Here is a 17,465-nt window from a genome sequence, read left to right as displayed (position 1 = left end):
AGGGCAAGTGATTGCTGTCAGTGTTATGGATTGTGTTTAGTTTAAGCCTACATAGTATATTCCTTATCTTTTTTAAAAAAAAGTGTCCACAGGGATAGTGTTAGACGACACTGCTGATGGATAGAAGATAAAACTGACAGTCCATTGCATTAACATGATCCTCTCAGTGCTTCTGACACCTTCATGTAACCTTCTTCTATTGTACTAGACATAGCAATAGCTGTTGGCAGTGAAATCAGCCACCACAGGCAATCACCAGGAAGTGTGGTAACTCCAGGACATTCCTACTGCCTAGGAGGCGATTCATTCTACCATTCTACTGCTGGTTTGGGTTGTAGAGTCATCGCAGCACTGACTGCAACAGATCGTCAGCAACTGGAGCTCCATCACATTCAGGTCACTATTTTATTTCACCTTTCTCACACCTGGCATTTCACCTGCTCTACAGGTGATGCAACTCTTGTCCTTATTCAACATTCACATGTGTACTTTCCAGCAGGTGCCATTAGACAGCAGTCTAATGCTTCCTTCCTCCCCAACCGATTCCGTTCCTCCTGCAGGATCCGAAAAGATCAAATATAGGTAGCATTTTTGAAGGCAAGAATTATTTTACTTTTTTTTGTAAGGTATTTTCTATCTACTTTAGGTCTCCCCACACCATAAACTATATCCTGTTATGATAACACCATGACGCCAGATGGCCACACTGGCTTCAGGCACTGTCATCCTAAAACAGATTGTTAGGGGTAGGCAAAGGGCTTTTCCTTTTGCACCGCAGCAAGTGTCTGGCCTATCTATTGTGGGTTTTAAGTCTAGGCCCAAACCATGCCATGTATTCACGGTCACCATTTTAAATAAAAAAATGCAAATACCCTCTAGCTATGCAACTTACGTCAACGAGACTAAAAATGATGAAAAATACGAGTAGTTCGGGTGCAGCAAATTCTGCTTTAAAGCATTATTGATTCACAAACTCTACAAATTTTATTCTATTTATATATTCACACTGAACCTGTTTAAAAGAAACATTCCGAAAGAAGGAGTCTGGGTATTACATTGAATTAAACAGACCCTTTTACCTCTGGAATTTAGTTTCAAATCCTGCAGGGATTGGGTCAAAGCTGAGGCAGAGTAGAGGAAATTTTTACCTTATCCTGGGAATGCTCTAAAATCTGTGTTAAAAATAGAGAACTCTTCTATGGCCCAATCACCACAGCCCACATTCCTGATTTTAAGAATTCAAATGCTTCCTGAAGAACTTTCCAAAAATTACACTACTTTCACATTCTACAATGTAGAGAAAGAGGGAATGTGATATACATACACACAAACCAATGTACTTGGATTAAATATGCAATCACAAGCTTGTAGAGCAGAAATGGCTATATTGATGGCTCTTCTACAGTGCACTGCAGTGATAGATCATGCTTCAATATTATGATGGTCTGTTGGGCCTCCAGCCATTGAACGTATCTATGCCTTACTGTAAGGCACATATAGCCTGGAAATAGGTTATGTATTCAATTCCCAATGGCAGCAGAGTGACATTGCAAGTCGGGCCACCAACAGACTGTGCTGCAGGCAGTATTACCCACAATCAAACACATCACTGCACTTTCAATCTCAGGTTAATCACTGAAAGTTGTGGTGGTAAGAGGGATTCATTCCAGAAGCAGTCTCGTACATATTCTGGTGACCAGTTCAAAGCAGTGCAGGCATTCCTAGGCATGTAATCTGCAGGAGAGAAGGTGAAAGAAAGTCTGTTGTGCAAAGCTATGTTTCCTCCAATACTCAATTGATTTAATAGATTTAGGGTTTTCAAAATTATTCTAAGAATACCAAGTTGTGCTGGTAGGATACCCAAAATAAGTGAAATTGCTGTGGAATTTAAGGAAAACATTGTACCCATGCCATTTTTAATATCCATTAAGGAATCTTGCCAAAATGGCACTCAGACACAGGAAACACTATGCACCACCCTTACCCCATTTTACCTGGTTCCACTGCTCCAGAGGTCTTCAATTTTCATTGCTACAAGCAAAGAAATCTGATTCTGCACTCCTGCTTTGTAAAACGAGAACTCAACAGCCCTCTCAAGAGCCACAGCAAAAATGAGTTGTTTGCAGCTAATCAGATTAATGAAGGCAAAGTCTTATAAATTGACAAGTGCAAAGATCAGGAGATGCCCAAGTTTCCCAATGGCTACACTCTGCAAACAAAAAGGTACTCAGATAAGAAGTTACGTGTTCAATAAGAGTGCACTCAGTTGAGCGCTTCCCTCTGCCACTCTTGTGTTGTCACTGTTATTACAATTACACAGTTCTTCCTCAAAACTTGTCCCTGCCTAGTTGATGTTCTGTAACTGCAAAGCTGAAAAAAAAATTTTATTAAGAGCTTCCATCTCACTGAGGCAGCTTCAGGCCAATCCTCATCCAACCATCTATTCTGAAAACCGTTCATTTTGACAGCTGTGACAAATTCCACTATAACAACTGAGACAACCTACAACATTCTAAAAACATTACCTCCGCCCACCTCCAGTTAGTTTACAGAACTCCAGGATCTGGATCCGCAATTTTGCCAAAAACTCATCAGTTCTTCCTTGACCAAGCGTTGTTGAAACCTGTCCATTAGCTTTTGAGATATATTGTTTACAAACAAACGGGGGTGAAAACATTACCTCTGCCCACCTTCAGTGGCTGAGGTAACGAGGTGAGTAGGGTCTTTCATAAATTTCACCTGAAGGGTAGAAGGACAATCACTTACTCCAGGAGAGCAAAACAACTGGGGAACTCATGCATTTGGTGAGGAATGTGCTGGATGAACTCAACCGATTCTTACCAATAAAACCAAGCTTAATCAGTCAAACATTTAATTATACCCATGAATTTAATTAGACAAGAAGTAAATGTTATTTTGTTCTCCCTAAATTAGCACATGGATATTGTGCCTATACTTCAAGGGTAAGATTGAAACTCTCAACCCCTGCAGCTAGAATTCAAGCTGGTATTGCTAGATTTTTTAAGCTTTCTTGCTTCATTAAAGGATCTTCAACAATAACAAGGCAACAGATAAGCATTATAGGAAAGTGAAAGAAACGATAGTGAACACAAGAACAGAAGTAGGCCATTCAGCCCCTTGAGCCTGTTCAGTCATTCACTAGAACATGGTTGACCTGCAGCACAACTCCATTTAGCCACCTTGATTCCATATCCCTTAATACTCTTGCCTAATAAACATCTATCACTCAATATTGATTTTTTCACATTATACACACCTGCTTCCTGAAGACTAATATACAAATGCTGCATCCAGTTTAAGTGAGAAAAAACACTCACTGAAAAGCAGTTTGTGTCCCTCTTCAAAAATTAATGCAGAACTCAAAACCTAACCTTCAAAAAAGGTATTGGAATGCTTCATATAATTTTGGAATTTGTATCTCTGACCAGCATCTTAACATCCATGTTATTATATCAGACTCAACCAAAAAGGTTGATGATATTGAAATCAGTCTCTATACAGTTTTGAGAGTACATAATTTAAAAATACTCCATCCCCTCTTAATAAAGTGGGGAATTATGCTTCAAATGATATTGGGTCTGATAAATTGAAAGGGTTAGAATCACATTTTTTTTTTTTAAACTGGTGGCTTATCCAATAAAGAGAATCTATAATTGATAAAGGTTAGTCTCCTGTTGACTTGCCTAGAAAGAAGAGTAGAATTATTTTAATCACAGAAGGTGCACCTTATGTTGCATTTGACCAAAGACTATTTTCAAAAGGTCTTTGACTAATGAGTAAAGTCAAAGAACGTGGAGTCAGTGTACAAGTGGCAGAATGGGTTGCTAGCTGGATTAAAGACAAAAGAAGAGAATGGGAATAAAAGATAGTTATTCAGAGGCAGGAATTGGGAAGTGGTGAACATGGATCAGGGCTGGGACCAATACTGTTCACAATTTATATTAACAATTTGGACTTTGGAATCCAAAGAACACAATTTCTAAATTTGTGGATGACACCAAATGGGGAGGGGGATTGTTAATATTGAGGACGACTACAATGAATTACAAGAGGATATTAATAAACTTGCAGAATGGGCAAATAATTGGCAAATGGAAATTCAACAGATAAGTGTGAGGTAGTACATTTTGTAATAATAGGTCACTTAATTACTTGGAAGGTGCAAATCTTGGTGGGGTAAAGGAACAAATGATCTCAGAACAAATACCAAATCACTAAAAGCTGCACCACAGGTTAGCAAGGCCATTAAAAAAAGCAAATCAAGCATTAGGTTTTATTTCTAGAATAGAATTGAAAAGTTGGGAAGTTATGCTAAACCTGTATTGAAACTTGGTTAGATCACATGTGGAATATTGCCTGCAGTTCTGGCTGCCATATTATGAAAAGGATTATAGACACTGGAGAGGATGCAGAGAAGTTTTAGATGTATACCTGTGGGCATACACATCGGGAAAGTTCTAACAGGCTAAGTCTCCAAGTGAGAGAAGGCAGCTGAGGGGCGCCCTAGAGATCTTTAAAATTATAAAAAGTTTGCATAGTGTGATATACTATAGAGAGAGATTTCCCTTTGTGGGGAAGAGCATAACTCGAGGCCATCACTATAAGATAGTAACCAAGAAATCCAATTGGGAATTCAGAAGAAAATTCTTCACCCAGAGTGGTAAGTGGAACTCGCTATTTCAGGAAGTGGTTGAAGCAAATAGTATAGATGCATTTCAGGGGAAAACTAGAAAAGCATGAGGGAAAATGGAAGAGATGGTTATGATGGTAGATTTAGATAAAAGCTGGGGGAGACTCAAGTGGAGTATAAACACCAGCATGGACAGGCTAAGCCGAGCAATCCGCTTCGGTGCGTTATACCCTATATAACAACTGGAAATGGATAGCCTTTCAAGGTCTTTCTTTGGAAGGCTTCTAGCTTGCTATCCTTTAAATGTTAGGCAAAAATAATTTAGTGTCTAAGTTACCAGGGCCAGCTCATGCTTTTGTCTCAATCATAACGAAGTCTGGCTTACCGGTTCAAAAGACAAAACCCTGCTTTGTCATTTAAACTATGCACCAGCTGAAATTGGAGGGTATACTCTGAACCAACTATCAAGCGGAATGTTGTGTCTCATAGGGCAAAAACAAAATCCCTCCCACTGTTCATTCCTTCAAATGGGGGAAATTAGTGTGTGCTAAGAACCACACAGCACAACACTCTCTCAGTACTGCACTGGAGTGTCAGCCTGATTATGTGCTCATATCTCTAGAGTGGGTTTGAACTTATAACTTGGAGGCAGGAACATTACCCACTGAGCTATGGCTGATACCCAAGGGGATAAAGTTGAATACAAACAGGAGAGGACAGTGATACAAAAAGACAGGAGAAAACAAAGACAAAGAGAGAAAATAATTTATTTCGTTCCTTAAGCAATGCCACAGGAAATCAACTGCAAGTATTAAAAAACAGGCCTTTAGATTGAACAGATAATTTTCATCACTACACTGTCATTTTGATACAGAATCATTCCAACAGATACACTCAAGTCTCATAAGCTATTTGTCAGTGTTTATTAGAATGAAGCACTGAAATAAGTTGTGCAAGTATGAAGGGGGGAAAAATAAAGGAAAAATGGTTTTGCAGTCCGCCCAGTGATTTACAATGTTACTTCACATAAGTAAACCATACCTTGGTAGGAAAGCCTACATCGACATACAAATATTCTGTCTCATCATCCAACACATGTTAATCAGAATTCAACATCTCTAGTTCTCACGGGGTGGCACTTCTACAGCATCCATGGAAATGCAGAATTCTGGAACTGATTCTAAGTTTAAAAAAAGTCTTAAGCTTTCAAAGCATAATACAAAGTGTTTTTAATTGAAGATCTAAAGCACCCAGCTTCCTCCAGTTGTGCAGTGCTCATTCTTCACATCTACTCAGCATTCAGTAAGCTTGTATAGCTGCATGTTTCCTAATATTCATTATCAGTCTCTTGCTGTACTCCTTATGGTCCACTGGTTTCACATCCATCATTGTCGCTTTGATGCGAGATTCATCCTGCAAATATGAACCAGAAACAATTAAAATCCATATCACAGATTTGCTCTCTCATTGCCTTATTATCATAGATCACCTCCAGTTGTTCAAATTGCATTGGAATCTTTTTAATGCATATGAAAGATAACAAGTGGTAGTTTTTTTGTCCCACTCAATCTACTTCTAAAGAATGGCCACTGGTATAAAACGTACAGACAAGCTGCAACAGTTTAATGGGTATGACCTAAATCACTTCTAATCTTAAACTTTTATAATTTCTGCACTTTGAGTTGTTGCACTTAAGTTTAAGTTGCTGTATTTATACTCTACTCGCTAGTGAGAATTTTTCAGCCCATTCAAAATTTCATGCAGATACCATTAACACCATCAATCAGTCTTCTGGATGAAGTCCCTGGAGGCACAGGAACAAGCTTATTCCTCTACCATCTTTATAGTTATGTTCAACCTGTGATATGGCATAGTCAACATGCTGGCTCGCAAAGATCTCCTTCTGGGCCATGGGGCATATATTCAAACTGTGGCACAATCCTGCTATCTTCACCATACTGTATACATGGCTAAAAATGTACTTCTGCAAGCTGCAATAGGTGCATTATAAAGCAAGTCTCATGTTGGAAAGACACCAAAATACTCATTCTGTCTGAATTTCACCTGACAACCCTGCCGCTAGGTCGAGTGCTTAGGAGAAATAGTAAAAGAACCCACCACACCAGTCTCTCACTAAATATTGTCATCATTCTTGTCCTTGCTTGGCCTACACAGATTGATCCCATAAAATGATACCAATTACATGTCCTTATGTGGTGCTATCCAACTGTACAAGCTGACTATATACCTCTGTATATTGCTCGAGTGGCTGTATGACTCATCATAATCCGTAAAAGCTAAAGGAATCATTCTTCATCTTGAATACAAATGTACTCCATTAGCAAGCGAACGGGCAGAATGAGAATTTAAAGTCTGGTCTCCTCATTTGGGAAACATGCTCTAGGAATTGGTTGCAAGCATAATTGCTGACATCTTTTCTTATTTGAACTCATTCACAACTGGTCACTGCCATAGTAATCTTCCATAACCTAAACATTGGAGATTTAAAGCATCTCAGTAGTTTAAGATTTACAGCAACACCTGCAAATACTGGAACATTTTTGGGCAGTTACTTGATGTTTATTTGAACATTTTCAAAGCTCTAGAAAGAATTAAATGTACAGTATGTCAAAAAGCACCTCCAAGCTGTTCAATAGGAAGAAACACACCTTAAATAATTTACTAAAAACAGCACTCCATTATGTCAGAAAGGTATCTTGAAAAGCTTTAAGTGCAAAGAAACACATGCAAGATGGGGAGGAAGAACATGTGGAATTAAGCAAGCAAAAATGGTTTAAGATGACTTCTGAAAGCAGGTGGTGGGGGGGGGAGGAGGAGAAGAGAGAGAGAGAGAGAGAGAGGAGAGGAGAGATGGGGGGAGGTAAAGCACACGGATTTAGACGGAATTCCAGATAAAAGAGATATGGTGGCTGAAAATGTGACCGGAGGATAGGGAACATGGCAGATCAATGTCAGAAAAGCTAGTGAAGCCACAGAGTTCAGTTAAATCATAGAGGTAGGTTAGGTTGAGGCCATAGGGGGCTTGAAAGGAAGAGAGAAAGATTTTGAAACAGATACTGAGTGGGGAGAGGGAACATAGGGGCTTATGTGAGCAAAGATGTGGACAGAGGCAGAATTTGGAACGGGTTGTAACTTATGGAGCAAGCAGGGGGACAAGCATTATAAAGGCATGGATTTGTGTCTTGGCAACTGTGGGATGGGGAGATACGAGGAGGAAAAGAACAAACAGGAGCAGAGACAGGCACTATTTCAAAGGTTCAAAAGGGCATTGATTAAACAGGTGTGGGGAAGGAAGATAAGCTCCAGATTAAACAATAATGTCCCAAACTATTGGGTTTAATCCAAGATAGTATTTAAATACATGGATGCATTTAATAGAAGGAACAGTGATATATTTCCAAGTCAGGATGGTGAGTGGCTTGGAGGTGAACTTCCAGGCGGTGGTGTTCCCATGTGTCTGCTGGCCTTGTTCTTCTAGATGGTAGTGGTCGTGGGCTTGGAAGGTGTTGCCTAAGGCGGCTTGGTGAGTTCCTGCAGTGCATCTTATAGATGGTACACACTGCTGCTGCGTGTCAGTGATGGAGGGAGTGAATGTATGTTTGTGGATGGGTTGAAAATCAAGCAGGCTGCTTTTTACTGGATGGTATCAAGCTTCTTGAGTGTTGACAAGTGCAGCTCCAACAACACTCAAGAAGCTTGACACCATCCAGGACAAAGCAGCCTGCTTGATTGGCACCTCTTCCACAAACAAACTCCCTCCACCACCAATGCACAGTGCAGCAGTGTGTACCATCTACAAGATGGACTGCAGCAACTCACCAAGCCTCCTTAGGCAACACCTTCCAAACCCACGACCACTACCACTGAGAAGAACAAGGGCAGCAGACATATGGGAACACCACCACCTGGAAGTTCCCCTCCAAGTCACTAACCATCCTGATTTGGAAAAATATCTTCGTCCCCTCACTGTCGCCGGGTCAAAATCCTAGAACTCCCTCCTTACCAGCACTGTAGGATACCTACACCACATGGACTGCAGTGGTTCAAGGCGGCAGTTCATCACTACGTTCTCAAGGACAATTAGGGGTGGGCAATAAATGCTGGACCATCCAGCTTTGCCCACATTCCATGAATGAATTTTTTTTTTAAAAAAAGCAGACACGTAGGAGCTGACAGGATAGCTTTAGGATGGCTCACACTTGAGTTGGAAGCAATTTTGATTCACCCAATGCATTTTGAGTTGAGGAGCAGCATTTGACTCAAAACAGGAGGTAGAAAGGTAAAATGTGTATCACCAGCATAAAGGTAGAATCCAATCTCATGTTTCTTGGAGTCACCAAGAGGGTACATTTGTATCAACAGGAGACAGTAGCAAAAAAATTTGTACATCTTGTGACATGGTTTTCACCTGTCAAGTAAGGCGGAGTTAAAAGCCAGCTTCAACCACGTATCAAATTCTAAGTTATCCTGATTGAATGTTACAGAGTTTAGTAATTTTGTTTCAACTCAGCATCTGAAGGAGGGGCCGAAACTTTTAATTCAAATACAAACATCATGTGGGAGTTGTTCAAATAGGTGTTTGATTGGCACTTTTTTCAAGTTTAACAGACAATTATTTAAATCTGCTTGATCCCAGTGGTTTTCTGATAATTAATTCTCAGCCTGGCTGGTTCAAATTAGAGACAGTGATAGTTGAGCCAGAGCGCTTCCATGGACACAGAAAAGCAAAAAAATGAACTGCCACTTAATACAGATTTTGGTGCAGTGGTTACAAATTATTTTCCACCTGCTCAAGGAGACAGTTATGTTTAATAACTACTGTAAAATTCTATGTTGTATGATTGTTACTGTTCAATAAATGTTTGGCTGTTAAAGCTGAAGCCATGGTACTGTGGCTTTGCTATGCTGCCTTCTAATGTCAAGGACGATCAGTCGAGGACACGATAAAACTAGAAAGGTAAAATCACAGCAAAGTGGGTTCTCTGTCCCTGTCCTAACTTGTATTAAACTCCATTCACATTACTCCTGTGTTCTCCGACATACACTAGCTCCCAGATAAGCAACACCTGAATTTGAAAAATCTTATCCTCATTTCCAAATCCCTTCACGGCCTCACTCCCTCTCCATCTCTGTAATCTCCTCCAGCCCTACAACCCTTTGAGATCAGCACTCCTTCAATTCTGGTCTCTTGACCACCTGATTTTTAAATGCTCCACCATTGGCAGTCATGCCTTCAACTTCCAAGGTCCCAAGTTCTGCAATTCCCTTCCTAAACCCTTCTACTTCCCTGCCCTCCTTTGACACTCATTAAAACCTGCCCCCTCTATGACCAAGCCATATCTTATGTGGCTTGGTATCAAATTTTGTTTGATAAATGCTCCTGTGAAGTAACTACTTTAAAGGCACTTTTAAAAATGCAAGCTGTTGTTGCTCAATTACTCAGCATTCTAAAAACACAGAATACGAAAGAAAAATAGAGTAAAAGCCTAAGAATGCAACAAGGACGAAGGACGAAAACCTCAAATGATGGCTGTGCAGGCAGGGCAGTAGAAATCAATGGAAGATATGCAAATCACTTGAGGTGGGTAAGGACAGAACCAGGAGAGAGCAGCAAGATGTAGGTGGACTGCTGAGAAGGGACACTGGAAGATAAATGGTATTATAGACAGTGGAGAGATAAACACTAAGGATGGACAGGCAGAATATAAGTCACAGAGGGGGCATTATTAATGACAGTACCTGCTATGGGTGGAGTGGAAAACACATTGCAGCCTTGATCCGTAAATCAAACAACTGCCCACTCTGAACAGGTAACATTTGAGGGCAAAGGAGATTCTAACGTTTTATTTCTTATTTCTTATGTTCCATTTGGTTAAAATTTTGTTCAAGAGCAATTTCAAGGTCAGCCACAGACACTAAACAGTCAGCAGGTCTCTCCAGTAAAGTTACTGCAATCCAATAGGAGAAGAGAATAGCAATTTTCCAGGAGTTGGTGAAAGCAGTTTATATATATTTTCAGTGCGGTTGTTTAATTTACTTTGCACAGATACATTTGATATTTTATGCCAGAAATGTGTCCCCCTCTTCCCTGATCATGCCCACAGTCAAAGATGCTCCTTTTCAAAAAGGATGAATTATTAAAGGGAGTAGGGGATTAAATTTACCGGAGGCAAACACAATTACGTTTCATTGTTAAGGGAAATGATTTTGTGCAACTTGACTGCCTGCAAATACCTTATGTCTATGTTGATTGCAGACAGAAGGCCACAATGTCAAGAAATTCAAACCCCATTAAAATGCCAATTTCAACTGCTTGCATTTATATACTGCCTTTAGACTAAAATACGCTCTGAGGTGTTTTTAGAAGGAACTGGCACAGAGCAGTTGGAAGAGTTGGGAAGAAGCCAGGTAGGAGTAAAATTGAACAACTAGAGCCAACTTCAGCCTCAATGACACCACAGTACAGCACTGCAAGTTTAATAGTAGTGGAGTCTAGATCTGATGCAGACTGATCAAATGTTATAGACACTCCAGCCTCTCAAACTGTCAGGTTGCAAGCTCAATTGGAAAGGTAAACATCAGACACAATAATTGAAGCACTTATGAGCGTTTTATTTTGTTGAAAACCTACTGAAATAAGGTGACCGTGGCACTAACCCTGGTGTATTTCCTTGAAAGAAAACTTGCCCACATTATATAAAACTTACTCTAGATGAAATTACTCACATTGTACGTTTCGAGTTTGACACGGATCCTGCAGATGTATGACTGGAAATTTGCATTCTGGAAAATTTCCTCAAAGGCTTGTTCGTTCTATGAAGAAAGCAAGAACAATGCCACAAATAATTAAAAAAATGTTTTGCTGATCAAGGCATGCAATTCAGGTTACAAGTAACCCCTATTGATTCGAGCAGAAAGGCTACTTCACTCAACTGTCTTTTCAAAGACTTTAGGTATGGCAGCAAAGTCTCAGCCCAATAAGCTCCTTAGCCTTTCCACAGTCAAGGTGGTTTAACACTTTTCCCCTCTCCAGCTCTCACCCCTACCCAGGGGATAGAAGGAATGGGAGGTAGGGGAAGGAAACCAAATGCAACTTGCAAATTCTCTAGGAATCTGCTCAAAAATAGAACTGAGGAGCACCTGTCCATCCTCTCAGGACAAGTAATAACATATGGCCACCTAATATTTTGATGTACTGTTAAAAAGACTCACACCTCAGCCCTAAACCAGAAAACTATCACCAAACAGCTGCATATGTTTCTCCAGCACACTAGAATGCAATCATATTTCACTTTAATTGTTTTTTATTTATTGCCATCTGTCATTTCTGCCTCGTTGGTTTTGTGTTTATATCAGCATGAGTGCTGAGTACAGAAACTATAATTCAAGATCACACTGACATCTTTTATTCCATATAGTACTGTGACTGAATAAAACACTGAACACTCACCTGGACATTAGTAAACTTAACTGAACAGCTTTTCTTGATCAAATAGGTAAAGGAAATGCAACATGCAACTTAGCTAGAAAGTTTCACTTGTACAACTTTCTTTCCAGTTTTAATCAGCTATGAAGGCAAATAAACTCACTAGCTAAAAAGCAATGTGGATTTCTCCCTCCATCTAAGCTCAATTGTTGCTCCTTCATCTTGAATCTTTTCTGGCCCATTACACCTCATACTTCTACCTTCCTGCTGTTAAAATGCAAACACACATCTGAAAGGCTACAAAGACAAGATAATACTGTAGGTAGACCTTAGAGAGGAAATCCGCAAAATGCAAAACATATGCTTGCCAGGGTGGGGGGAGAGAAGAGAGGAAGTGGAATGGGGTATGCTCATGTGTCTTTGAAAGCTGTTCAAACTATGGTGATAATTAAAAAGACCCAAACACCAATTAGGTTAAAAAATAATAAATTTTGTAAATATTAAAGCCAAGTGCTAGAAATGCAACACAGGTTAGTCATCATGTGAAAGAGTAGGCAGGTCAACATAGAACCCTTCACTGGTACATCCTTGAATATATTCAGTTTTGAAAACTGTTCACTTTTCAGTGCTTACATTTTCATTACTACACTATAACCTTTCTGGTCCAGAAATCTATCGTTCAGAAAGACCAATTGTCCAGAAAGTTTTTGAATAGACCCAAGCAACTCTCAGACTGTTTTAGTACAGTACTTAGGGAGCAGAAACATGGAAGATACAGCATTCAGGCAAGTAAAACAATTTTTATTACTGCTTTATAATGTTGTAACACTATTTTATGATTCAGGTAAATATTTATATCTTCAGTGTTTTCCATTTCACATACTGGTGGTTAAGCATTCTATCATCATTCTATATCCAGAAAATTCTGAAATCTAGAAATGACTTGCTCCCAAGCATTCTGCACTGGAGAGGTTACAGTGTACTGGTTTTTCCTGCTTAGCTGTGTGACTATGAGAAATGTTTTGAGATTAAAGAGAACTTGATTGGGTACAATATAATGGGGCTGGCTGGCAGACCAAAAAAAAGAGGGTCAACCAAGAATGATCACCATTTTACAGGAGGCACAACACATTGCAACTGCAGCACTAGTGGCACATATACAATCCCCGAGCCCAGGTGGCCCAGCTGTAAAGCCCAACCAATTCAGTCTTATTTGCACTGGTTTGTCTTGTTTGAATTTTATGGGCCTGGAGAATTGGAAAGGGCAGCTGCTTCACTGGGGGATAAATTCTCAATTATCTGTAAGTATCAGCATCTTGAAATATATGCAGATTTATGTGAACATGAAAATAAACTTTATATATGGCATCTGTTGCTTCATGAAATTCACCCAAGCAGTCCACAAAAGACAAAAGCTTGGACAAAGCAGGCATGATAACGGATTCACTTCAGTGAATGGGAAATTCAAGCATTCAGATAACATTCAACTGTGAGAAATGCTAAGCATTAATCAGAAGGCCCAGGTTGATTATTGCCTTAGATACACCAAGTGTACAACATTTCAAACATATAATTAAATGAATTTTTGCAAAATAAATCTTGAGAACTTGGGCCTGTTTGAAAACTCCTATTTACACATTTTTCTCCCACAGCACTTGATTTCTGCAAAACTCAGCTTTCAAAGTGCCTAAAAATTGCAGAGATGAATCTGGACAAACCCTAGCAGTGTCAAAAAACTAATTATCTCTAGTGTAATGATAGTAGCTTTTAAAAACAATAATTTTTAATTCAAGAGCCCCAATTAACTACAATAACTATTCAGTCCCAAAATGTGAAGAAAAAAAATGCTTCAACAGTAGCATTTAGTAGTGCCTTGGGACCAGCTGATACAGTGAATGATGTGACAATTTTTCAGAAGAAGGGGAGGTGGAAAGAAAGAACGAAGATACAAAAATAGTAGAGGAAGTTTAACTGTTCCTGTCTAAAGCTAAAAGGTACAACAGGTTTGCTTAAACAAAAAAAAACACTTACCGAGTCCTTCAGCTCTCCAAGATAAGTAGCATTCTGACCAAGAATTGCCTCTGCAGTCTCCTGGAAACACGTCACCCACTGGTTTTCTCCAAAGTCTGCTAGATTTACCTGTACAACAATGTTGAATGCTAGTCATTAAAAAAGTTGTGTTAACTCCAGGACGCCCATTGAAGGGTAAAACTGGAGCCAATCTTTACACACTTTTTCTAAACACTTAAGAGTTACACATTACAACATGCTTCTCCTAACCCAACAACCACAGTCTCAGTCTGTGTCTACTGATAGGACTACAAGTGAATGTGCAGTCACTGCCCACCACTGGCATACAATTAAACACAATATATCTCATTAATAGTAAGGACAATTTCTTTTATATTTAAAAAAACAGTAGAATAAAGCTTTGAACGAAGTTTCACAAGCCTAATTCCATGTAATTAAAACCTTCAGATAAAATGTTAATACAGAATTACAAGATGAAGACCCTTTATTAGTTGGTTTGAATTGTTTTATCCTAGTCTTCCAGTAACACAAACTTCTAGCTGCAGTCCTGTTGGATTAACAAAATTACAAGATTAGTGTGCTTAGAAGCTATGCGTGATGAGTAATTTGATTTTTTTCACACAACCTCCAAGAGAATTTTCTATTCTAGGCTTTAAACACAACAGCTATACTCATAGAACATCAGTCATGAGCAAAATCACTGAGTTGTTCCATGCATGCCAGTGATGATAGGCATCTCTTTCAGTTTTGTGCACCCATCAGGATGCAACAGACTGGAAAGTTCAGAACCTGCTAGGTGCATTGCATCATGGGAATAGGATATTTAGTAAGACAGTTGAAACCAAATCTTCTGCAAAGTTCTCAGAATGTACTTACTGATAAGATCATACGATATTTGAAGTTGGTAAACTCGCGATCACACTTCTCACACCTATAAAGGCCATTCTGTTGATCAACAACCTTCTTGTTGCACTCTGCAGTGGGGCATGCCTGGTACATGCAGTTTTCCTTCTTCAGGTACACAACTGTACCAACAGTGGTGTAATAGTCAGCCTGCAGGAGCGAGGTTATTCAGGTAAAGGATTACACAAAGTAGAAATGACCAATTGATGAAGTTACTGCACACTAGAACATGCATTAAAAGTCCATTCTGAGATCTCCATCATGACAGCAGTATGGAAAAGTCCACACTGAGGGTCTGACTACCGAGGTACAATGTTTCCAATAGCAGTCAAAACAAGTTGTCCACAATTGCTTAGCTTGGATCAGCAGTGCTGGAATCTAACTCTGGCCCTTAACTGGAAATGCACACTCAGCGGCCCAATTCTTCTTACATGCTCCTTCCTTACATTTCATTTGCAAAAAGTTTTTTTCTTCCCTGGCTTGCTCCTGGGCAATCAGTACACATGCAACCATTATTCCTAGATCAGTTGGTGTGCGCGCAACAGCTGCATGATTTGGCAACATTTCAGATTTACCCTCTCTCCAGGAAGCACAATTACAATTAGTACCCTTCCTTGAAAACAATTACAGTGATGTGGAGAGATCCATCGGGAAGGAGGCCACAGCACAGGAATAACAAAAAGATTACACTGGTAGACATTTCCTCCCTACAAAACCATACTTCCCATTGTGGCATTATTTGTCCCACTTTTGTATCAATGTTATCCATCAAATTCCTATGTCCACATTTGCAATGTAAATTTGCCAACCTGGCCAATGGATGATACTTTGCTTTCCTTCTGCATAAGTCACTCAAAAAGACTTATTTGTGCCAAAGTAACTGAAGCTTCTATTGTCCTGAATAAGTGTTCATTCAAAATAAAAATGAAATATTTAAATGACAATTATATTTATCCAATGAATTGCCTTCATAAAAAAATTCTGCTTGGAGCAGCCTCTTCCAAAAGCCTGAACATTACCATCATATTTTCTCACGACCAGGACTCAGGTGAATCTACAAGGTACAGTCTTGAATGTTATCATTCACTAGCTCAACCACCATAATATCTCATCTTTAGCTTCTACTTAGTTGTTTTACAAAATTATTTGGAGAAAAGCTAGATGACAAATTTTAAAAGCTTTATTTAGTAAAAAAGTGAGTTTTGAGTTTAAAAATAACAAGTAGCACATGGGTGAGAAAAAAACAACTGATTATACTTTTATAACTTCTATTTTGCATTTTATAAGCCTTAGGAAGCACATTAAGCTGAGAGCGCAAGCAAAACCATGAGAGATCTAGAGACAGAGAAGGGAGATCCAGTGAGCAACTGTAAGATACAGAGACAAACAAACGCATGCTATGGTTTTTCCTCCAACTTTAAGATCATAAATTGTTTGAATTTTGAAGTAGGTCTTAAGACAGTTTCCGGCTTTTGTTGATGCCAGAAAACGTAAAAATCTAGTTATCAACAGATGCCATGCTGCGAGTTCACTCCCTCCATTAAAAAAGGGGTTGTATTTTGAGTGCTTTAATTAGCATTTTGTTGGTCAAATTTGAATGTTTATATTTTCTGACAGCTGTCAGAAAGCAAGAGACACAGATAAATAGAAACCAGTCACAAAAGACCAAGTTCAATATTTACAGAGCTCCCTTAGGAAGCCACAAACCAGTGCCGTCAGAGGTGGGATCCCCTCAATCCAGTGCTATCAAGCCATGGTCTGCTATTGCCTGCACTGCTGATAATCACCAGGAATTGCACCTATCCCTTGCAAGGCCTCAGGGTCTACATTCCACATCCAAACTCCTCTTCCAAGTGATGCCAGGTCAAATAATCCCCCTTCCTGTGAAATTCCAATAGGTACTGTGAAACTTTAAGACCATTTTCCAGTGTTAACCAAAGCACAGGACCACCTTTAAAAGCAGCCAAACCCCATGTCCCTTCCCCAACACTGCTAAGTACCAAAATATCTACAACCAGTAGGTGCATCATGAGTTCTCAGCTTCAGAAATGATATGGAAGAACAATTAAGTACAGGGTAAAGATACAGTTCTTAAACTAAAGGACACTCATATACAGCTGATTAAGAATTACATACCACTATTTTTCTCTTCCTTTCCTTACTACATTTCTATCATTATACCCTAACACATTTAACACTGGTTCAGCTAATAAGTTTTGTCCAAGTTTGACGTGGGGCAGCAAGTTTCCCATGCCCTTAAGCATTTCAACCTCTTGGCATTTTGCAGCAGATCCATACAGACCAGAGAGAACACAGATTTGGTCCCCAGCCTGAGTTCACCCAAGACAGTGGTTACAACAGGCCCCTGTATCCATTATTTTTGTAGATGGGGTAGGAGAAAAGCTTTTAATTCCCAAACTCCAACTAGAAGCA

General features: G+C 39.4%; 1 protein-coding gene across 1 annotated transcript in view; it reads right to left on the bottom strand.

The window, feature by feature from the left end:
- Positions 1–5,400: 5,400 nt before the first annotated feature.
- Positions 5,401–17,465, bottom strand: part of rpa1 (replication protein A1) — a 58,550-nt gene continuing 46,485 nt past the window's right edge. Inside the window, 4 exon segments of the mRNA XM_078548192.1 lie at positions 5,401–6,064; positions 11,399–11,485; positions 14,130–14,237; positions 15,006–15,182. Coding sequence (XP_078404318.1) covers positions 5,951–6,064; positions 11,399–11,485; positions 14,130–14,237; positions 15,006–15,182 — 486 coding nt within the window. The 3' untranslated portion in view covers positions 5,401–5,950.

The sequence above is a fragment of the Cetorhinus maximus genome, chromosome 9 (genome assembly GCF_964194155.1).
Source record: "Cetorhinus maximus chromosome 9, sCetMax3.hap1.1, whole genome shotgun sequence".
Classification (NCBI taxonomy): Eukaryota; Metazoa; Chordata; class Chondrichthyes; order Lamniformes; family Cetorhinidae; genus Cetorhinus; species Cetorhinus maximus.
This window is presented reverse-complemented; position numbering and strand designations above follow the sequence as displayed.